The following is a 24578-nucleotide window of genomic DNA, read 5'->3' on the forward strand; positions in this document are numbered from 1 at the left end:
ATAATTATCCTCATCACAGAGTGTCTCTGCCTTTTTATTACCATTCACTTTTCACATTTTTTTAATTTGCACCTGTTTTGCTGATAGGACATCTTTCACTTTTGAAAACTCTGCACTTTTACTAATTTGGTAGCCATAGTTATCGTGCCTCAAATATCATTCTGTCAAAACTGCAGAGCATACCTTTTAGGGATGCTGGTTCATATTGGTTTCCATCATCTTTCCGTACAGATATGAGGAATTGACATAAGATTTGGTTTAATTCATGGGGTGGGATTGAATATATTTCTCTTGTTTCAAATTTTGTAACTAAGAATTGCTGTAATGATTGTATGTCACTTTGTGTCTTTCTAGAGGTATTCTTATTTTCGTGGTCTAGAACAAATGTGTCGATACTGTCTTCAGGAATGGTCACAAACTGTCTTTTTTTTTTTTGGTTTTGGAAAACAGTTTAGGGAGGGTCAAATCTCTGTTAGATTCATGTATAGGTTCAGCTAAATACATAAAATTATTATCACTGAACTCATCAGTGTGGCAAGGGTCTATTGCTGGAAAAGGAGATGAAAATTTCTGTTGAGTGTTAGTTTTTGTTATTATTTCTGGTTCAATGTTTTGAACACTGTCTTCTAAAATATTATAACGATATCTGGCCTCTGTGACAATGCAACTTTCACAGAATCCAGTTTAATATCCCAAAGTGGGAAATCAAAATTTATAGTTTTCTTAAAATCATCCCTTTAATCCCGCCTACTCTAGCCCCGATATTCGGGTCATTGTTGATTTCTGAAGCCATATTTGTTTTTATTGTTGAAGCAGACGATGTCGCGAGTTTGTTTATATGTTGATATGTTGTGATTGATAAATTCCGAGAAATCCGAACGGAAAAGTAGTCCCGGCGGATTGTGACCTTTAGCTTAACCAATCATCTGCTGAGATCACCGGCAACCACACGATTAAATTTTTTTTTATACAATGGGCGCAGAAAGGGATAAATTGACGAAAAATAGAGAAATAAAACTTTTAAGTATCGGCATAACACTTGGGAAGGTCTCGGTAAAACTCGCCTATCCCAAACTTCTCATCGCCTCATACAACAAAAGTTTATATATATCTGACATTAAGGTTCTTTTGGTTTGGGTTTATATCTTGATATTTGTTAGCGTGTCTGATGGAGGTTATTCCCGATATACGTACGTGTCGTGTGCACTCAATTCGGTTACATAAAACTGAGAATTGAAATTGGGAATGTGTCAAAATGATAACAACTCGACTAAAGAGCAAAAAACAACCGAAGGCCACCAACGGGTCTTCAACACAGCGAGAAAATCCCATACCCGAAGGCGAGCTTCTCCTGTTTTTCATACATGATGCTATCCGAAGGTTCATATTTAATTCTCTCTTATGTTAGTTCAGCAACTACATGCATTTTGTTTTATTTGTTAAACAATAGTATTATACCAACTTTAAAATCAACACTGGAAAATGCGCTTAGCAGTATTTTTTTTTCAGAGCCGACCACAAAACTGGTCCTTGTCCTAGTTCTATTATTAGCAGGGTTTTTTCAAAGCTGACCTCTAAACTGGTCCTTTTCCTATTTCTATTATTAACAGTATTTTTTGTCAGAGCCGACCACTAAACTGGTCCTTTTCCTATTTCTATGATAGGAAAAAAATACGGTAACCGCGTATTTTCGTTGGAGCCCAACAAAATCTTATGATGAAAACTCATATCAGTTGTTAAACAGTATAGGTATACGATATTCAAGAAGATGGCCACCAAGGGTGACTGTGAATAGAAATATGGTCACCTGGGTCTTCTTCCGACAGACAGGGACACTCTTGCAAAATTTGGGCATTTTGTTTGGCTGTTTGGGATGTACAAGTACGCAGCCACGTCAATTCAGAATAAGGATGTTAAATCAGATACCTCGTTTAGAGAGAGTGTCATTCTTAATGTTCGTCAATAGCCCTTCAAAAAACTCTTTTGAGAATTGAAATGTGGCTTGTTTCAATACAAAATTTCGATCCCTATCAAATATACCCTCGTTCACAGTGATGGCCGGAATTTCCCAACCCTCATCATAGATGGCCTCCAACTTCCCGTAACTTTTGAAATATTTTTTATTTAACATGATCAATATAGATCTAAGTCTTATAAGTAGAAAAGTGAGAATGTTTACATTTTGTTCTTGCAAAATACACAATTAAGTAAGATGTCTTCGTTTTCTTTTAATCATGTCGGCATTTCACCATTTTGCGTTGCTGTGATGAATTTTGTAAACAAAAATATCATTTTGCAAATTGACTTTTTCTCTTATATAACTCCAATTTTATCATTTTTCAATTAATGGTCTTACATTTGTGTAGTTCTCAGTATCCCTAACGACACTGTTGACATAGAACGTTTGTGTATGCAATGTTATCAAGCACGTTGCATTCCAAACAAAGAAATGGGTACCGGAGGGATCCAATGGCCTTCGAAGTGAAAATTGGTTAATTAAGATGGGAGTCGAACTAAACACACCTGCCTTAAGAATAATAATATATAACAATCGGGAAAATAAATACACAATGGTTCGAACAACATATCTAAATAATTGAAAATTCTGAAATTTCATATAATCTAAAGGTTAAATGCTGCAGCTTGAAGTATTGCATGGATTGTGTCATAATACAATTATGTTAGAAGATCTTAGAAGGAATTACATGAGGCAGCAACATATTGAAGGCCATCCGAATGGGTCTTCAATACAGCATTCGGAAGCGTGCTTCAGCTGGCCCCTAACCAAAAACGTGTACTATTTCAGTGATAATGGACGTCATACATGCAGTGGTCGTTACATACAAACGTTCACCTAAATTGTCCCAGTCAATGGGTGAATTTAATGTGTCAATCAATGGCCACAGCCACACTGTTTTGAATTTCATTCTAATTACATCCCCTTACTTAATATTTCATGCATTTAATATCAAGAAATTAATTGGGAAAGTGTATCAAATAAAACATGCAAGTTATACACTGTTTACACTAGTGACGATTACTGTGTCCTTGGACCACTTAATAAAGATCTCTCAAGAAATGCATGGTGCATAATTATTTTTTTTTTTTTTTTGCAAATTCTCTACACAATCATAACGAAGTTATTGTATAATTATACATCCCTACAATCCGAACGCGTGCCCTCATTATTATGGGTTTACGGTAGGACCGGAGAAGTATAGGTAACGATGATATAATACCCAGTCAAACTTCTGGGTTACTAGATCTGATAAAAAATAGGTAATTTGTGTTCTTACTCTCGTTGCACTATTTCTAGATTATTGTGACTTAATACAAACGAAGATTAACATTAATCTTGACAATTGTTTGTAAATACAGAAGAAAAATTGGAAATTAAACCAGATGTTTTAGTTTGATAACACTTCTTCAATGTATAAGAAGAAGTTTTGATTATATCAGTTATCTTTTTTTCTACTCTCACGTTTATAGTTTAAAACTGGGTCAAACATTTAATCATGATCAGTATCTTCTCTTAAACCGTCTTTACACATGTACATGTACTAAGGTTGCAAGTACTATTCGCACAGTGTAAAATCCGTCCGAAAAGCAACACGTTCGAAGTGTCTGCGCTTTTCAAAATTTGACGATCATTCATTAATTTCTGTCATATTTTATAGCATTAAATTTGGCAAAATGAAGTTCGATGATATTTTGATGAAACTTGGAGAATTTGGTTTTTACCAAAAACGTTTATATGTTTTACTTTGCATGCCTGCAATTCTTGTCGGATCTTTTATGATGAATTTAGTGTTTGTTATGAAGACACCCGAGCACAGGTAAGGTAGCAACTATTTAAATTCGAGGGGGGAGGGGGAATTTTGTTTTTTTTTAATCAGAAAAAAATTTCGCGAACAAATTAATTTAGTTTTTCGATGCGATCAATCACTAAAAAAAATTCCCCAAAATTCAACACTATAAGGTATGGGGGGAATTAGCATTCAGAATAATTTTTTTGGTCATCTGCTTGACCATTTATTTATTTTTTCATCAAATTGAAAAAAAACATAACCCACCCACCTCCTTCCCCTGGAAGTAAAATGATTGTTCCCTAAGTTAATTGAAATAAATGCAGCGTAAGCGGGGGTGGAATAATTTATATAACTTGACTCTGCCAATTCGTAGATTTTTCAACTGATGACCACTTGGCGCAGATCCATAGTTATATTTTGAGGTTCGGGGTGCCTCTATGCTATTAATGTCAATGAGCGCAGCAATGCAAATTTTCTGATGACCACTTGGCGCAGATCCATTGTTTGAGGTTCGAAGTGCCATAGAGTGATATTAATGTCACCGAGAGTAGCGATGCATATTTTCTGATGACCACTTGGCGCATATCCATGGTTTGACGTTCGGGGTGCCTCTATGCTATTAATGTCACCGAGTGCAGCCGGATGCATATTTTCTGATGACCACTCGGCACATATCCATTGTTTGAGGTTCGCGGTGCCTCTGTCCTATTAATATCACTGAGCGCAGAGATTCATATTTTGTGATGACCTCTTGGCACAGATCCATTGTTTGAGGTTCGCGGTGCCTCTGTCCTATTAATGATTATGAGTGCAGCGATGCATATTTTCTGATGTAAAAAAATTCATATTTTCATCAGTTATGTACGTGGTTCTTTGACGAGTGCTTCATGCTGCAATCAATTATCATAACAATAACATATTGGCCCTATTTTACATGTAGACAATCATGAATACTAATTACATGTCTTTAATGAAATGATGAATGTCTTTTTATAATTAACCTGATATTTTCTACAGTAAATGTGTATAAACAATTATTATATTGTATCATAATTTAGCTGCGTGCACAGTTCAATTAAAACTTAGACAAGAAGTGTCTAAACTCCAAAAATCTGACCACCCATCGGGTAATTATACAAATGTATACAAACAAATTAAAACCTATAAAAAAGACATTCACAGTTAGCAAGTGAAATCAGTATGATGAATGTTTTTCTTTAGAATGAATTTATCTATTTAGATTAAAGACATTGTTTTCCCAGATTGCATATTTCAAAAATAAAAATACAGTTCTTAAGATTTTTTAATTTTCATCTTATTATTTTTTTATTGAAGGCAGCACATCGTTTGGAATATTTATGACTCAAATAGGTCGAAATCTACGTTTAAGCCGTGACGTCTTAGATCGCAACGAACGTAATATATTTTGAAACAACTGCATTACCAAAAAACGCTTTTACAACACGGATATATGTACATATAATTAATTGGTTTCATTTTTTTAAAATTTTATAACAATCTACTATTGAACAAGCAATAATTTTATGAACAATTGTAAATTATGATATTTGATATTATTTATAAAGCAAACAAGAATTATGAATTTTCTAATATTAAAATGTGTGGGGAACTTGTTTTATTTGTCACCATGTTAGGCTAAACAAGTGTGTTAGCTTTTAAATTCTTTATATGTAGCTGTGAACATTCATTGGTGTCAACGTATGTATAAATGATTGTTGTTTTTCGTCAAAGTTGGCAAAAAACCTGCTTCTACTAGTATTAAACAGGCCAGCAGTAAATACCGGTGCATTCTGGCAAATATTGGTCAACTGAAATGTACATGTACACTGAATCAAGTACAAATTGTCAAAGAACAGAAAGTTTCATAATAACGAGTTTAATTATTGTTTTTCGTTTATTGTTCAAATTAATAGAATTCAAAAGAATTTATATTGGGTAACTATCGTTGACACAAAATGAGTATATTCCTTAAAAAAACACAAACAGAAAAGTACTGTAACATTGCATTTATTGGTGTTCTTCGTCTCGGCACTGCCTCGGCACAATAGATAAACTGTGTGAGACAGTCCCGATAACCACAAGACCCAAAATAGGAGTATAACAATAGTACCAAACATAGCATGAATGTTCCGAAAGAGGTGCTGACCAAGTGTTGTTACTTTGTAGTCGATCCATCATCCAAGATGGCAACCAGCGGAAGACTTAGTTTAACATAGGACCCTATGGGAAATACATACAAATGTCTTATTTTAGAGAGCCACTGAATGGAATGAAATCAAACATAGCATGAACGTTCCTAATGAGGTGCTGACCAAGTGTTGTTACTTTGTAGCCGATCCATCATCCAAGATGGCCGTCAGCGGAAGACTTACTTTAACATAGGACCCTATGGGAAATAAATACAAATGTCTTATTTTAGAGAGCCACTGAATGGAATAAAACCAAACATAGCATGATTGTTCCTTAAGAGGTGCTGATCAAGTGTTGTTACTTTGTAGTCGATCCATCATCCAAGATGGCCGCCAGCGGGAGACTTAGTTTAACATAGGACCCTATGGGATATATACAAATGTCTTAGTTTAGAGAACCACTGAATGGAATGATAACAAACATAGCATGAATATTCCTTATGAGGTGCTAACCTTATGTTGCTACTTTGTAGCCGATCCGATATCCAAAATGGCCGCCAGCGGGGGATCTAAGTTTAACATAGGACCCTATGGGATACATACAAATGTCTTCTTTTAGAGAACCACTAAATGGAATGAGACCAAAGATAGCATGGATGTTCCTTATGAGGTGCTGACCAAGTGTTGTTTCTTTTTAGCTGGTCCATCATCCAAGATGGCCGCCAGTCGGGGACTTAGATTAACATAGGACCCTATGGGAAATACATATAAAAATGTCTTCTTTTAGAGAACCACTGCTTTGAATGAAACTAAATATGTCATAAATATTCTTTATGAGGTGCTGATGAAGTGTTGCTACTTTGTTGCTAGTTTACTGTTCAAGATCTAGGTGGCCACCAGGATTTATTATCAAATAAAACCCTTTGTGGTTACAGAGAATTGCTCTTAAACACATGTATCTGACGATAACATTTTAGGGATTCTACATAATCACTGATTATACAATTTCACTGTGACATATCTAAACAAATACCTAAGTTTGGTTTCATGGTCCACCCCACCCCTACCCCGAAGTCAAGGTTCTGGATCCGCCCCTGTTAGAATTGCGTGATCGATATATATAACTGGACTCTTACTAGAAGTTGGTACATGCATTTCATTTAGAAATAAACCGAGACTTACGACGTCAGCGAAGTTAAAGAAAATGGGACTCATCAAAGAAATTTCAAGTATTTATAATAAATTTCGAATATATGCCAGCTGAGGATACCCTCCGAGTACGATATTTTCTCGCTGCGTTGAAGACCCAATGGCCATTGGTTGCCGTCGGCTGTTGCCTGCTCTTTGGTCGGGTTGTTTTCTCTTCAACATATTTTCAATTTTAATTGCCGTTTGGATTATGCAAACAAATAATTATTCAAATACGTATTTGTACACTCTTTGAAAATACTAAAACTCTCAGTACATCGTAAATATATGAGGCGCAATTATTATTGTTAGATAACATTTATCTTGAAAACCATAATAGTCCTGCTCCTTTATGCTGAAGATTCTTTGTAATCATTGTATCTACTTTGAAAATTGTTGACTATTCTGATAATTGAATATCTCCCCTTTAAAATTGAAGATATAGATATTTGTTTAAATTGTTCAGGTTACTGTGTCAATGTCAAAGTTGAGTAATGAGCGTCTAAATAAATAGATACATAGGCATTTATGAAATCAAGGTTTAAATATGTGACACGTGGTCGCTTTAAAATATGTAGCAATAAAAAAAAACGGTCATTCCACCGTCTATTTGGATCACTTCCAATGTCAATATATAACAGACTTGGTCAATATATAAGGAGATGTCGTATATGATTGACAATGAGACAACTATCCACCAAAGTTAAAATGTAGTTGATGTAAGCAATTTTAGACAACCGTATTGCCTTCAACAATGAGAAAAGTATACTGTAAACCAATTAATTGTCGCGTGCGATTAATTTTCGCGAGTAGAAAAATGTCGCAAATATAAATCGTCGCGAATATGTAAAACATGGATCTTTTACAATTTAACTACATCAAACAAGGTCGAGAATAGCCTGGCATCCGGCCCAATCTAGCTACGCGTCGTAAGGGCCAGGTGGGGAACAAATATCATGTGATCGATTCAGAGCCAGTTGACTCTGAATCTAAAGTGAGGCTGAATAAATATTTGCATAAATTTAACCCGAATAATTCAGTCGTTATATTCCGCTGATCTACGAAGGCTACATTAACGCCTGAACGTCTTACTCGATCAAGACCGTCAACCGGAAAATTCACACCGCTTTGCAATATGGGAATTTTGATTTAAATTGGCAGCTAAAGAAGGAGGAGTTCCGGATGTTAATTGATGATAAATGATGTAAACTGATGTTAATTGATGTTAATTAATTATTATCGGATTTGTGTTAATTGAACACACGTGTTTGGTAAGACAATTTCAAGAGAGTTGTGCAGACTCATATCCTGATCGCTGCTGATTGGCTCTCTCTCACAGAGAGCAGGCGACGCGGCCAATGATCACAAGGAGTTCAAGCCCTCGTGTGGGAGAAAATCGGACACGGAAAGGGCTTGAATTATTCGAGTTAGCATAAATTTTGATGTGTGATGTAAACCAGCAAAGTTGGAATCCAATTCACACCTTGGACATGTGAAATCTTAAACTTTTAACTTTCCCACCAGGCGATTGCTGATAAGAATTAACCCTTTTTCTGCTTACTAATTATCATCATACTAATAATTAGATATGATAGCACTATACATCAATTCATAAAGAAAAATAGTGACAGTCTAATTTTTACTAATTGATGTTAAACAAATAATAATTGGATACAGATGTAAAACAAAAAAACAAACATTGCGCGACAAAATTAGTATTAACCAATCATTGACAGGCAGAACATTGATACACGCCTGGCTATACTGACAAGATTAGCCAGGACCCCAGGCTAGGTCGAGAATCGTGATACTAGATCGCCGCGTATGGGATAGTGAGGGCTAAACGCGCATTAAAGTATCCGCGAAAATAAGTTGGTTTACAGTAGATCAGAGCATTCAACCTGGGACTATTATACAATAATACAGTATAGTCCCAGCTGTAACAAGTGTGTTATGTTATTTCACAACGACCATTTAATTTCAAAGGGGAGTTACTGTATTTTTTCAAAATATTCTGATTCCCAATTTGATGGGGAAAAATATTATGATCAAGCATTAATTTTGACTAAAAAATGTTCTAAATGACATATTTTTACCATACCTTTTAGTGTTAAATTTTGAAAAAAATATTTAATTGATCGAAAAAAAAGTTTCGCGATTGATTTTTTTTTTGTCACAGACAAAAAAATAACATAACCCTTCTTCAAGTTAAATGGTTTCTCCCTTAACAATAATCAATCAATGTTTGGTATGCATGCGAATATATTCATAAATGATCAATATAAATAATTTTCATTATCTTTTTTTATCTTTTTTTTATTTTTGATACATTTTTTGACAGATGCAAATTACCTCAGCTGGACAATGATACATACGAAATCACGAGTGAATACCAGAGACATCTTATCAACATTACGATTCCGGAATCGGACGATGAAACCATAGAATACGATCGATGTCATTATTATGTTTATCCTTTTGGCGAAAGTCCATCTAGGCAGAATGCAACAAAAATCACGTGTACTGAATGGGTATACGATAAATCAGTAATAACACAATCTTTTGCATCGGAGGTAAGACAGCTAGAGATTAATTAAGTTGGCACCTCTCTTTGGTTTAGGGGAATATTGAATGTAAGAAAAATAGATTAAAAGACCCAAATAATTTAATGTTTTAAACATTTACCTAATACATATGTATGTCAATAAAGGCGTTTTCGATAATAAATATACGAATAAAAGGGTTTATCGCTATTTTGTGCATTTTTCTTTTGATCTTTTTCTGTGATAATTTTCATATCATGCTTCTCGCTTGAGATGGAAAATTATCGCTAGAAACTAAGGAGACCACGTGGCGTTGCTAACGAAATTGACATGAAATTGACAACGTCGTCATAGGTAAAATAGCGATAAACAGATTATCATTGGTCATCTCAACTCGATTGCTTTTCTCACTTTCGCTGTACCAGCTCAAGCGAGAAAATCAATCTCGTTGAGATGATCAACGATAATCTATAAATGTACATTTGGTATCAATTTAAATAAGACGATAAGCAACTAACAGAACCGAAACAAAATTGAATATATAGAGATTCAAGACAGAAATTTTCCAATGCGTACATTACAAAACTTCAACAATAGAAAGGTTAAGTCACAAAAATACCGAACTTCGAGGAAAATTCAAAACGGAAAGTCCCTAACCAAATGGCAAAATCAAAAGCTCAAACACATCAAAATTATTGGACAGCAAGTGACACACCCCTGATTTGGTACAGGCATTTTGTTATGCAGAAAATGATGCCTGGATTAAACCTGGTATTATATAATGGAGCTAGCTAAACCTCTCACTTGTATGCCAGTCTTTACTGTTATTTTACATGTTTAACGTCAACGATCCCTTCAACATGGAACAAAACCGTATGTATCACTGTAAGGCCAAGAACACAGACCAAGATTGGTCTAAAAGGAGAACGAATATAGACTGTAATCTGTTTGTTGGAAAAGCGACACACAGATATTGGTCTCCTTATTAAATAACATCAAGTTACAATGTAGTCTTAAGAAATATATACCTCATTAAAACAAACACTTTCCAATTTGATCACCAACGGATAGAAAAAGTTTTTACAATTTATATTGAATGTAAACAAATGTTCCAGATTCGTCGTGAAGTAAATCCATAAAGTTATATTGTTTTTGAAAGTTTATATTGTTTCCTCATTGGGAATCAAGTTTAAGCTGTTTCGTCTCGTACTCTCGTTTATTTATATTATTATCATTATACTTCTCCGTCAATTTCGCGTGAGTTTTTTGATGTGTTCCAAACATACGCTGAAATAAAAAATTTAAAAATGTATCTACTAGTATTTCATTTTGGTATTTTAGATGCATTTAGTATGTCAAGATACATTATTGACGTCACACGCTCAGATGATATTTTATTTTGGTGTTTTGGTTGGAGATTTGTTATTTGGAATTCTTGCAGACACGTAAGAACTTGAAATATGAAAAATTAGGTTAAGTGAGCTCAATCAGTATAGAAGAATTGGCTTTATGAAGCAACAGTAATATGGTAGCAGAGGAGACAGAATTTAATCAAAAATATGTCGCATTTTTCATTTTTACTTGATTTTGCACATAACCTTTTATGATACAAATTCCATAAATTAAAAAAAAAAAATAAAATAGTACACTTTCAAAAGGCAAAACTAATCGTGTAGTGGAACCTTTATTTTGATTTGCTTTCATGATGTTTGATTCAAGTCCAAAAATATTTCATTCGTAATCAGGACAAGAACAAACAAAAAAATGTTCTGCAAAGTGTGTCGACCAAGCGGAAAATATGGTTCTGTAATCTACAGTTACATGTAAATTGGCTCGTTACCTAACGTTCCAATTCCGTCCTAATCGGGCTTAATATTTCTAAAAATTACTGGTCAAACGGACACGGCTATCGAGTTAAGGAGGTCGAGAAAACTGTCTTTTTTTAAATGTATATATCCCGGGTGAGAAAGTTTGTATCATAAAGAGTTGTCAACCACTGAATTACAGGCTCCTGACTTGGGACAGGCACATACATAAATAATGTGGCGGGGTTAAACATGTTAGCGGGATCCCAACCCTCCCCCTAACCTGCATGGGACAGTGGTATAACAGTACAACATAAGAACGAACTATAAAAATCAGTTGAAAAAGGCTTAACTCATCATATGAACAAAAATACAAGTGGACGTACGTGGTCTACTTAGTTGACTATTATTTTTGATCGCCAACCTAATTCCCATTCTATCGCATGTGTCAAGTTCTGAATCCAATTTCACCAGGAGCATTTTAAAAGTTTTTCATTTTAAATTTTGTACAGAAGAAACAATCGTAAAATACATGTATTACATACCGATGACATTAATATGGATGTAACTGAGTTTTGCTCTATACATATAATCTTAGAAAATGTATTTTTACATGTTTCATAATCTAAAACTGCAAGAAATTTGATTGAAAGATTATTGGTTGCCTAAATTCCAGTGGCAAATATTTCATGCATGATCAGGATGAGAACATTCTAATTAACAATAAATATAAAAGGTAAATCCTGTTATAGGGGAACGCCCGGGATGAGGGTCGTATGCCACTGGAAAATGAGGGTATGTTAGATAGGGAGAGCAGTTGTGCATTGCAAGAGTTCACAAACAAACCCCCAAATAGTTGATAAATTATAAGGTTTCTGTATGTGCAGAGAGCGTGGCACTTTCTCTGCACGATGCATCGGATTTGACGTCAACATTCTGACTGGACGTGGCTGCGTATTTACTCATACTGCATAAACAAAGTTTACAAATTTACAGCCGATCGATAGAAGTAAAAGAGTCACAATATTTCTACACACCATTACCCTTGTAAATATTAAACAAAAGTTCAAACCAAGGAAGTATGAAATGTGTTGGACGAACAATAATCTATATTTCCATTATATAATCGGCTTTACATTGATCGTTGCAGATTTGGAAGAAAGAAATCTCTGTATTTAGCTATAATAATATTGATTGGTTCTGCGTTTGGAGTGTGTTGGTCGTCTAGTTATATTACATTCGTTATACTGGAGTTCATCATTGGAGCTGCCAACCATGGAGCTTTCATGATATGTTGCGTTCTTGGTGGGTAAATCTATTATAGATCTATATATATATATTTTCTACATATAAGTATTTTGTTAACTTGACGACTTAGAATTATCATTACCCTGGTATAAATGTTTCGTATGTTTAATACATAAAATTGAGAATGGAAATAGGAAACATGTCAACGAGACAACAACCGGACCAAAGAGCAGACAACAGCCGAAGGCCACCAATGGGTCTTCAGCGCAGCGAGAAAATCCCGTACCCGGAGGTTACGTATATATTATGTATATTGTGTTAATATGTAAAATAATCCAGATACCAACATGTATTGTGATGGAAGACCATGGTTGATAATTACTTTTACCTCGATGTTTGTCAACAGGCTTAGAGATGGTAGGACCGTCAAAGAGGAACTGGGCTGGGATTGTCATACACATGTTCTTTGCAGTAGGACTTGTTTACCTTGCTGGAATGGGATACTTTCTACGGAATTGGCAACATGTTGGATTGGCCATTGCAGCTCCATGCGTATTGTTTCTTTGTTATTGGTGGTATGTTTAACTACATTTGTTCATACAAGTATATAAGATAAGGAGGTGTGAAATGATGGACAATTATGCATACTTGCCTTGGTCCTAGAGAAAAAAGTGGTTTGTGCAGATCATTTCTCTGTTCAGCTAGAAAACCATTTCACAGGAAAAACTTCTTTTTGTTATATTATTTTCATTGACTTTTCAGTATCAGAAAAATTCATTTGAGTTCTAAACAAGGAGAGAGGTGAAAAAAGTAAAGTAACAAATACCGAACTACAAGAATAAAAATCAAAACAGAAAGACTCTTATCAAACCGCAAAATCAAAAATTCAAACACATCAAACGAATGAAAAACAACTGTCTTTTCTGACTTGATGCAGGCATTTAATGTAAATAAATTGTCAGAAAATGGCTTAAACATACACGAGTGGCATGGCATCTGATATGTTCCGAAAATGAGGTTTCCTCATATTGACAAAGTAAAATATCAGCTGAGAGTAAGAAAATGAACTCTTGTTGTGGTGAAGATTTTAGAGCAAAGATATTTCAATATATGTGACGTATACTTCAGGTTACGTTGGAATGAAAAGAATATACTAAATTATAAAAGCAAACCATTTTTTCAAGAAGAACAAACAACAATAGGATCGAAAGATATTGACAAGACACAATGATAATGAATATTTTTTTCAAGAATCCACAGGTACATTTGTTTATAAAAGAACATTTGACAGATAGAAAGTACGTTACAAATTTCTATTCAAAGGATCATACCAGAATCCCCAAGATGGCTGCTTAGTAGAGGTAGACATGACGAAGCAGTAACGATTTTAAAGAAAGTAGCATTAACAAATAAAGCAAATATTCCAGAAAAATTACTGCAGATTCAGGATGAACCCGACCCACATGGAAATTTATGGCATCTATTTTCATCAAAGGTGCTCTTTGTCAGAACAATGATTATTTTTCTAAATTGGTAAGTATTTTGTAGAATTTGAATGCTCTCTTCCTTGTTATGATGAGATGGAAACACTTAAGGTGGTACCTAACACTACAGGGAGATAACTCTGTAAAGTCAGCTAAACGTTTTAATTACGTTGTGTTGTAAAACGAATATTAAGCCTCTCAATGATCAAAATTGATGTTTGTCAAACTGCTATATAACCAGTGTAATTTTTCTGACAAATCGGTTGGTTAAATTTTTTTTGAAATTTTTATATTTTTGTTAAAGGGTCAAAGTAAGTACTTTATGAAAATTAAACGAGCCAAATTAATTTTAGTAAAAGTGTTGGGTACCACCTTAAATCAGTTCTAGACATAAAATTAACGACATGTAAATAATGGACCGATTTTTACTATTTGTGTTGGTTAAAGGACAGATGATCATGGAAAAAAAGATCCGAAAACTATAAATATACGATGTTTGCAAAGACCTGAATTTAAAGAAAAAATTGCGGAAAATTATCTCGCAATGAAATTTGAAACGTTATCTCTCTAGAACGTACCACACCTTTGGGAGAAATGAATAAATGCAATATTTAAACTTTTCGAAAATACTCTAAATACTTTTAGACATATTTATAAAAGAAAACCACTAGAAAAATCCAGAATCATTGAATACTTATTTTACAAAGAAATTTACAAGAAAGAGGACGAAATATACCAGAGGGACAATCAAACTCATAAATCGAAAATAAACTGAATAATTGTACAATATAACTTAAAATGCACTCCAATGTATCTACCCTGCATGTGAAATATTATATAATCTGACTCTCTCTCTCTCTTTCCAGGGCAGTTGTTAGTCTAATGTATTATGGTGTAACTATGAATGTTGGAAATATGGGAGGAGATTTTTATCTAAACTTTTTCTTACTAGCATTAATAGAATTTCCTGCATATAGTATATGTATATACCTGGTAGATAAGATTGGAAGGAAGAAACTGCATTGTGGGTGTATGTTGTTAGGAGGGTTTGCGTGCGCATCAACGATATTTACAGTTTTATTTGGAGGGAAAAGTAAGTGTTTGGGTTATCTTTTTATTTCATGCTAAGATTTAAGTAATACAACAGGTACATGTATCAACATGCATGTTCATTTATATTCAAAACAAAAAATAAATTTGTTTACAAATTCCACTTGAAAAATGATCTTTGGAAGTCCGCTTACTAGTATTATAAGATAAAAAAAAATGATTTCATAAAATGCATATTCAATTAAAACAGAGATAGTGTAAAATGTTATATTTGACAAAAGATAAAAATAAACATGGTATAATCAATAATTGCCGATAGAAAAGTGATTACTAGGAGGCAATGGCATATTCATTTTTAGTTGGAATATAGTTTGCTCTTTAATAGTTATCCCATAAGGACGCGGTGTGTCAGTGTAAGATCATCCCGATAGCCGGAGGCCAGAGGGTGATCTTACACTGACACACCAAGTCCGAATGGGATAACTATTTTACATCCCAGCTGATTAAGAATAGACGAAAAACCATTTACAATTCATAAAATCTAGTTTAGAACGCCACACACCCATTATAATATACTTTAAATATTACTATAGGATGTATACCCTTTATGACCCCCAAACACGATGAGTAGATATCAAATAATGTCAACTCGCCCCACTGGCCAATCGGCCCACACTATATCGCCACTTTATGAAAAAATCGCCCCACTCTTGTAACCGACTCGCCAAACTTTAAAAAAGTGTAAAATCAAATTGAACAATCAGTCTGACAACTCATTTATTTAACGAAAAGGGTTTAAACCCCACTGAGTAAAGGTCTGCCAACTCGCCCCAGTTATAAAAATATCTTGCTTCCTTTAAGTATGTTAAATTTCTGATAGTTCGTATCCAGTCGTCCTGGTGTAGTGGTATGTGTCGTGGCTTGATATGCTAAAGGTCTTGAGTTCGAACCCCAGCATATACACTGGATTTTTTTCTACCTGAATTTTGATAGATAGTCTTCTCCGTATAATTAATTATAAGTTTTATACTGAATTTGTCATTCCCGCCAAAATGTTACAGAACAAAGGAAAGCATGCATAACAAAGAAACTTAAACTGGGGTGATCTGGTGGGGTGATCCGGCTCAGATCACCCCAGTTAGAACAAAGGAGCTGGGATGTAAGATTTTGATCTTTATTGTAGATCTCTTTTTTTTTTAAATAATTCGGATCAGCTTTTAAATTAACTTATTTTAGTTGTTTTACATTAAATATACACATCTATAGTATATGTATGTCAAGATGTCTATACATAACTGAATTCACATTATATCCACTGGGTCGATGCCACCCATGCATACTGGGAGATGATATTATTAGCCTAGTATTCAGCACTACTGTGTTGACATGCATTTTCATTAATATGGTCCTATAATTTCGTTATGAGGAAATATTCGAATCACAGGCTTATTACACGCTAAACTTTAGTTATACGTACAATGTATATTATGTTCGTATACAAACTGTCAATATTTTGTATGTCCTTTTATGTTGAAATTCTAGGCTAAGATAGTCCCGAATTATTCAAAAACATTATTAAAATTATGGATCTCGGAAGAGAGAATGAGGCTAAATTATATTGTATTTGTGCATGCGCATTGTATTTCAAATTGAGAACTACAATTTTATCTTTATCTTTAACCATGACAACAGCTCTAGAGCCACTTACCTTAGCGTTAGCCATAGTTGGAAAGCTAGGTGCTAGTGGAGCTTTTTGTGTCATATATGTCTTCTCAGCCGAGTTGTACCCAACAGTTGTAAGGAATGCTGGAATGGGAGCCAGTTCGTGTATAGCACGTATTGGTGGAATGCTAGCTCCATACGTAGCAAAATCTGTAAGTATATTGTTAAATGTACGTAGTACCAAAAAAAAAATAATCATTTCAAAACAAAATATTTTTTCCTGATACTATCATTTCAGTTTTTAATACTATCATTATTTTACTTTCATATGAGAAAGGCGCAATTAAAAATTAGAGGCTCTAAAGAGCCTGTGTCGCTCACCTTGGTCTATGTGAATATTGATTAAAGGAAGCAGATGGATCATGACAAAATTGTGTTTTGGTGATGGTGATGTGTTTGTATATCTTACTTTACTAAACAGTCTTGCTGCTTACAATTATCTCTATCTATAATTGATTTTTATAGTTCGTTCTTATGTTGTACTGTTATACCACTATCCCAGGTTAGGGGGAGGGGGGATCCCGCTAACATGTTTAACTCCGCCACATTATTTATGTATGTGCCTGTTCTAAGTCAGGATCCTGTAATTCAGTGGTCGTCGTTTGTTTATGTGTTACATATTTGTTTTTCGGTCACTTTTTTACATAAATAAGGCCGTTAGTTTTCTTGTTTGAATTGTTTTACATTGTCTTATCGGAGCCTTTAATAGCTCACTATGCGGTATGAGCTTTGCTCATTGTTGAAGGCCGCACGGTGACCTATAGTTGTTAATGTCTGTGTTATTTTGGTCTTTTGTGGATAGTTGTCTCATTGGCAATCATACCACATCTTCTTTTTTATATTGGCCAAGTAGTTTCAGTGGAAAATGTTAAAAACAAATTACAAATTTTATGAAAATTGTTAAAAATTGACTATAAAGGACAATAACTCCTTAGGGGGTCAATTGACCATTTCGGTTATTAAGTTGACTTATTTGTAAATCTTACTTTACTGAACATTATTGCTGTTTACTGTTTATCTCTATCTATAATAATATTCAAGATAATAACCAAAAACAGCAAAATTTCCTTAAAATTATCAATTCAGGGGCAGCAACCCAACAACGGGTTGTCCGATTCATCTGAAAATTTCAAGGCAGAGAGATTTTGACCTGATAAACAATTTTACCACCATGTCATATTTGCTTTAAATGCTTTGGTTTTTTTGAGTTATAAGCCAAAAACTGCATTTTACCCCTATGTTCTATTTTTTGCCATGGCGGCCATCTTGGTTGGTTGGCCAGGTCACCGGACACATTTTTTAAACTAGATACCCAAATGATGATTGTGGCCAAGTTTAGTTTAATTTGGCCTAGTAGTTTCAGAGAAGAAGATTTTTGTAAAAGTTAACGACGACGGACGCAAAGTGATGGGGAAAAGCTCAAAAGGAACACACTCAGGTTTGTAAAAGTGGGGCGAAAGATACCAGAGGGACATTCAAACTCATAGATCGAAAATAAACTGACAATGCCATGGCTAAAAATGAAAAAGACAATACGGCTGTTCTCAGGTGCTACAGAAGGGAGACAAGTAGATAAAAATTATATTTGACAGCACATTGACCTATACATTTGTAAACAAAATACTTTTTCCTGATACTAACATTTCAGTTGTATTATCGTATTTTAAAAGAAACACACTCAAGTTTGTAAATAAAGGCAACAGTAGTATACCGCTGTTCAAAACTCATAAATCCATGGACAAAAAACAAAATCGGGGTAACAAACTAAATCTGAGGGAAACGCATTAAATATAAGAGGAGAACAACGACACAACATTCAAATGTAACACACACAGAAATGGACTAAGCATAAGGCAAAATCTTATGAGAAAAACAAATATAACACCAAAACCAAATACATGTAAAAGAGGGACGAAAGATACCAGAGGGACATCCAAACTTGTAGATCGACAATAAACTGACACTAACAATGCCATGGCTAAAAACAAAGAGACAGACAAACAATAGTACAAGACACAACATGAAAAGCTCAAGACAAAGCAACACGAACCCCATCACAAATTGGTGGTGATCTCATGTGCTCCGGAAGGGAGACAAGTAGATATACAAAACAAAGGGAGATCTGATATGATAGCACATTGGCCCTGTACATGTGTAAAGGTTTTTTTTATTGGAGAGTAAATTAAGGCAGTTGTTACCGATGTTCAAATTTCAGAAGACAATAATCATGAGAACAAACAGAAACTTCAAATAATGCTAGACAGGTTGCGTCGTCAGAGTTAACAGGACATGCTATACATGCATCACCCGTCATGTGTATTAACATTTTGGCAACATGTTAACACGAATGATAAGTTTACACAAGCAGTACGCGTGCTTTTGAAAAAGAAGGGGAAATAATCGATACCAAAGGTGAACAAAACAAAACTATATAATATTTGACCATGCAACTTATAGGGCCTAAATAGAACGGTAAACCTTATGTTTACTTTTCCAAGAACTATAAATTATATCTTGAGCTAACGCTAAGACTATAGGCAACACTTTTGGTACAGAAACTAGTATTTTGGGATGTTTCCTCATTATTTAATCATTTTTAAAGCTGTTCTAACGAAAACAAAAGTATACTTAAATTTATTTGCAAAATAATATTTCTTTTTTCGTTATTACTGTTATTCTTTATATCTTTTATTTTTGGTTAAGTGAAATTTTCTACAAATATTCATATAGGGAGAATTAGTTGATGGTAAGTTTGGAAAAGCATTACCATTAGTAATATTTGGGGCAGCTTCAGTATTTGCTGGTTTGATGTGCCTTTTACTACCCGAGACCTTGAATCAAAGACTTCCAGAGACGATAGAGGATGGCAACAGATTTGGCAGGTAAAGAATTTTGGCGATAAAGAACAATTGCTTAATTGAAGACTTGATTCTTGGCATATAAAACAATTCAAACATAGAGTCGATTACAGAGCAGAAATAGCTCCTTATACATATATCCAAGAATCATGAACACCGTCAGTGTTGAAAGAATACTTCAAGAAACAAATACTGATTGGCATAGGCGTCCAGACTTTCAACACTAATCCTATATTACTGTACAATACGTAAATACCTAATACATGTAATAGACATGCATATAATGCATTCTTTTAGGGAAAATAAAATTAAAAAGATACCGAACTCCGAGAATCATTTTAAACAGAAAATCCCGAAACAAATGACAAAAACTAACTCATCAAACGAATTGATAAAAACTGTAACATTCCTGGCTTGGTACAGGCAAAGGGTGATTGAACGTTTTCAGACGGTATTTCTCTGATAAACGGAAGATAACTCAATGTGAACTTTGTTCCATCTAACATAGTAGACATTCACACAAATACATTATCGTGAATGTATATAGGTATGATACGTACGACAATTATGGACGTCTCAATTAGGTACGATATGTAGGAAACTTATGAAAAGTGTTAAAAATTTGGACGTCTATATTGATAAGTTTTGATTCTTTGATGTCTTCTTACAACGCATACAATTTTAGTTAATCCCATATCTGTACAATAGTATGTGGGAGTATCAAATAACATAACTTGATACTCAATGACCTCTTATTATTGACATGAGTGGAAAAGCAAAAGATTCTATCATCTTGATAAAATCATATATATTATCGGTAAGGGAGCTACCATTTGATTTTTATGGGGGGGCTAGGATGAAATTTGAAAAAAATAGGCAGGACAGGAGTTTTGAGTAAAAAAAAAAGGCAGGATGAGACACTTGCAAAAAAAAAAGTCAGGACGACAATTTAGGTAGAAAAAAGTCAGGAAAAACTAAAAAAAAAAGGCAGGACCGAACAGAGTGAAAAATAAAAAGGCAGGACAGAGATTACAGCTAAAAAAAAATGCAGGACAACATTTTTCATCCTAGCCCCCCCATAAAAATCAAATGGTAGCTCCCTTATATAGGCGAGTTTAATTTATTGTTGTGCTCTCTATTGACACTTTTGATTAATAATAATTGGAACAAAAACGAAACAAAGATAATATCTAACACAAATACTTGATTTTAGGCATCATGGTACTTTGTGTTAAAATTTTCACCAGCAAAATACTACTAACAAAGTACTTTTATCAACATTCTAATGATATCTTAGTAAAATGTTCGAAATGAAGATCAGAAATATTTAGACCATTTATTCTTTAACGAAATCCGGTTCAATAAACAAACCAACACTGTACGTGCAGGATATCACACAAATGCACTGTATTGTTATCACTTACCTGACAATCTCATATATTGTATATGAGGCATCGGTGGCCTATGTACTTCTACTGCTGTAATCACTACCCTGTCAACAATGAGGTTGTGAGTCCGAACCTCGCACGGGCGGATGTAATCGACTCCCATCTTATTTGACTAGGATTGACAGTTTTCCTATCGAAGCTCGGTAATTTTTTTCCGTGCAATCCGTCTTCCTCCACAAAACAAACCTGGCCGCCACGAAATACCCAAAAAGTGCCGTTAAAACACCAACTATCAATCGATCATATATGTTATAGCTACACATCAATTTGGAGTACTACATAACCATTCTATTTTTTATTCTTTCAGAGGTAATGATTACAATGATTCCACAACTATCGTAGAAAAGTACACATCAAAAAAGGAGAAACAACTTGTATCATCTGAGTCCTTGTAAAACCTAAAACATTGCCGGACATTTTGGTGCATTTGTAGCCGTTCTCTTACCATATTCAGTAAATGATAGTCATGTGAAAAACAGGAAAAAGAATCCGTAGATGTTGCGTTTTTGTGACGATAGACTGATGCTATTATATAATAAATAATAGTTTAAAAGACAAATGTCTTTCCCCTTTTTATCTAAGTACTTTTAAACGGCTCAAAAACGATCGATTATTTGAAAATATGTCTAATCAATTCAACATGGAATAACTTGTTCATACTTTTTTTATTTTTCAAATCTAAATATTGTTCTGTTATACTAGAATATAATAGCGACAAGGAACGAAACAGAATCAGATGACGTCACGAAAAGTAATTTATATGTATCCCGAGCAGAAAAATATTATTATTCTCTTACTCAATGCAATAGTAGAACTTATATTTTTCTATACTTCGATGTTATTCTTCATTTTTCCTGTAAACTTACTGTGATATTACTTTTAAAACTGTTGATGAACATCAAATTTAATTAAAGTTCACACGTATTCAAAATTCGAACATATGCAGATCAAAACATATGGTAAAAATATAATGATCTGTGTTCTAATTGTGATGTACTTGTATGTGTACAAAAGCAAAATTTCAAACATAAAACACTAAATTGTTATACACATTTAAAATTGAATCATTTGACCTCTTCTAATACCTGATTGTACGCCACAGCTAATTTTTGCACATTCAAGAAATTCTAAACCGTAGTGTAGAATGACTTTTGTTATCATAATTTTTTAACCGTTTTTCAAAAAAACTAACGGAAAATTTTAAATACTGTACATAAGCTTTAAAATATAAAACTTCATAATTTGATCTTTCTCATTGATTTTTTTTCTTCTTTTGAGTTTCTTAAGAATAATATGAAATGAAGTGAAGTACATTATGATTAAGTACATATTAATAGTCGACATAATTACATCTACTTGAAATGAATGGGGTTTTTAAAATATAGGGTAAATATTTGCTATGTAATTGTATATAACGATATATACCCATAGAATAGATATATATGAAACAAATTCATACTTGTCATTCCTTATTTAAGTTAGAGAGCATTTGGTTATAATTGTATCAAAGGTTTCATTTAGATAATATTTATTTCATAACTGTGCAATCCATAATATCAGAAGATATACATTTACTGTTTGTCAATAAAAAGGGCAAATCTATTTATTTTTTTTTTTTTTTTTCATTTTTGCATTAAACATTCACCTAAATAATTTCTAACCCAAGGGTCTTCTAGAATAAAACATTAGATTAAATTACAAATATCAATTTTGCGTTTTTCTGATTAAGCTATTGAATTAAAATGTTTCTTTTTATGCCCACCTACGATAGTAGAGGGGCATTATGTTTTCTGGTCTGTGGCTTCGTTCGTCCGTCCGTCCGTCCGTCCGTCCGTCCAGGTTAAAGTTTTTGGTCAAGGTAGTTTTTGATGAAGCTGAAGTCCAATCAACTTGAAACTTAGTACACTTGTTGCTTATGAGATGATCTTTCTAATTTTTAAGCCAAATTAGACTTTTGACTCTAATTTCACGGTCCATTGAACATAGAAAATGAAAGTGGGAGTTTCAGGTTAAAGTTTTTGGTCAAGGTAGTTTTTGATGAAGCTGAAGTCCAATCAACTTGAAACTTAGTACACTTGTTGCTTATGATATGATCTTTCTAATTTTACTGCCAAATTAGATAATTACCCAATTTCACGGTCCATGGAACATGGAAAAGGATAGTGCGAGTGGGGCATCCGTGTACTTTGGACACATTCTTGTTTATGGATAATTTTACCGTCATGTAATGTTGTCATTTTAGTGTTAGTTTACATTGCAATTAAAGTGCGAGGTTTGGCTAGCCACAAAACCAGGTTCAACCCACCATTTTTTTCTTAAAATGTCCTGTGTCAAGTCAGGAAAATGGCAGTTGTTATCTTATAGTTCGATTCTAGGTGTGTTGCAAAGTCGTTTGTTTTTTGTTGCACTTCAGTGGTTCTATTGTTTCGTTGATTTCCTCTTATAGTTGATGTGTTTCCCTCTGTTTTAGTTTGAAACCCGGATTTCTCTCAGTAGATTTATTTCCTTTGAACAGATGTATACTAGTACTACTGTTGCTTTTATTTAACCTGTAAAACAATAGACGCAATCCAGAATTTTCTATCAAATAAAAGAATTTGCTGTAGAAACTGGTTTTATGCGAATAAAAGTAGTTTAGGTGTTGGTTTAATGGCAGTTTTACATGATTTTCCAAATTGAAAACAAGGCTCTTGCGTAATGATATACATGTCTTTCAACATCGAAACTACGATTGATAACCTTCTAAAAAGTATTAAGACTACTGAACGCCAAGGTAAATTAAAGAAGGGGGGGGGGGAAAGAAGGGAAAGTCCATAAAAAGTAAAATCACAAAAATAATGAACTCCGAGGAAAATTCAAAACGGAAAGTCCCTTATCAAATGGCAAAATCAAAAGCTCAATCACATCAAACAAACGAATAACAGCTGTCATATTCCCGACTAGGATGGTGGATTGAACCTAGTTCTATAGCTAGCTAAACCTCTCCGATGTATGACAGTCGCTTCAAATTCCATTATAATGACAACGATGCGGGAACAAAATAAACAGACAAAAGGTAAACATGTACAAAATACAGTATTCAACATTGTGTAAATCATACGCTATCAACTAACCAAAAGAGTGAGAAAAAAAAATCCGCAATTTTTTTCTGCTTGAGTACATGTATTTTCCGAAGAAAATGGTGAGTTAATCCTGGTTGTATAGTTAGGTATGCTTTCCACTATGATGACAAATGTTACTTTTAAGTTTCAAAGAAATGAAAGTTGATAAAAA

At 33.9% G+C, this 24578-nt stretch overlaps 1 protein-coding gene and 1 long non-coding RNA gene across 2 annotated transcripts; one reads left to right on the plus strand and one right to left on the minus strand.

Moving 5' to 3' along the window:
- The first annotated feature begins 3545 nt into the window (after positions 1-3545).
- Positions 3546-22907, plus strand: LOC143047389 (organic cation transporter protein-like). Its single transcript, XM_076220418.1, has 10 exons — positions 3546-3836; positions 9489-9720; positions 11032-11135; positions 12646-12800; positions 13150-13318; positions 14067-14276; positions 15094-15320; positions 16970-17151; positions 19730-19881; positions 21613-22907. Exons 1-10 carry the CDS (start codon positions 3694-3696, stop codon positions 21698-21700), a joined length of 1662 nt encoding a protein of 553 aa, XP_076076533.1. The 5' UTR covers positions 3546-3693; the 3' UTR covers positions 21701-22907.
- On the minus strand, positions 10732-21434 carry LOC143047390 (uncharacterized). Its single transcript, XR_012969541.1, has 3 exons — positions 21282-21434; positions 16986-17149; positions 10732-10977 (listed from the first exon to the last, which is right to left on the minus strand). It is a non-coding gene; the product is annotated as an uncharacterized LOC143047390 (long non-coding RNA).
- Positions 22908-24578: the final 1671 nt, after the last annotated feature.

Source organism: Mytilus galloprovincialis, chromosome 10 (assembly GCF_965363235.1).
Source record: "Mytilus galloprovincialis chromosome 10, xbMytGall1.hap1.1, whole genome shotgun sequence".
NCBI lineage: Eukaryota > Metazoa > Mollusca > Bivalvia > Mytilida > Mytilidae > Mytilus > Mytilus galloprovincialis.

Coding starts and splice junctions, on each gene's coding strand:
- LOC143047389 (XM_076220418.1), top strand. CDS start 3,694: ATGAAGTTCGATGATATTTTGATGAAACTTGGAGAATTTGGTTTTTAC. Junction 3,837..9,488: donor ATGAAGACACCCGAGCACAG/GTAAGGTAGCAA, acceptor ATTTTTTGACAG/ATGCAAATTACCTCAGCTGG. Junction 12,801..13,149: donor CATGATATGTTGCGTTCTTG/GTGGGTAAATCT, acceptor GTTTGTCAACAG/GCTTAGAGATGGTAGGACCG.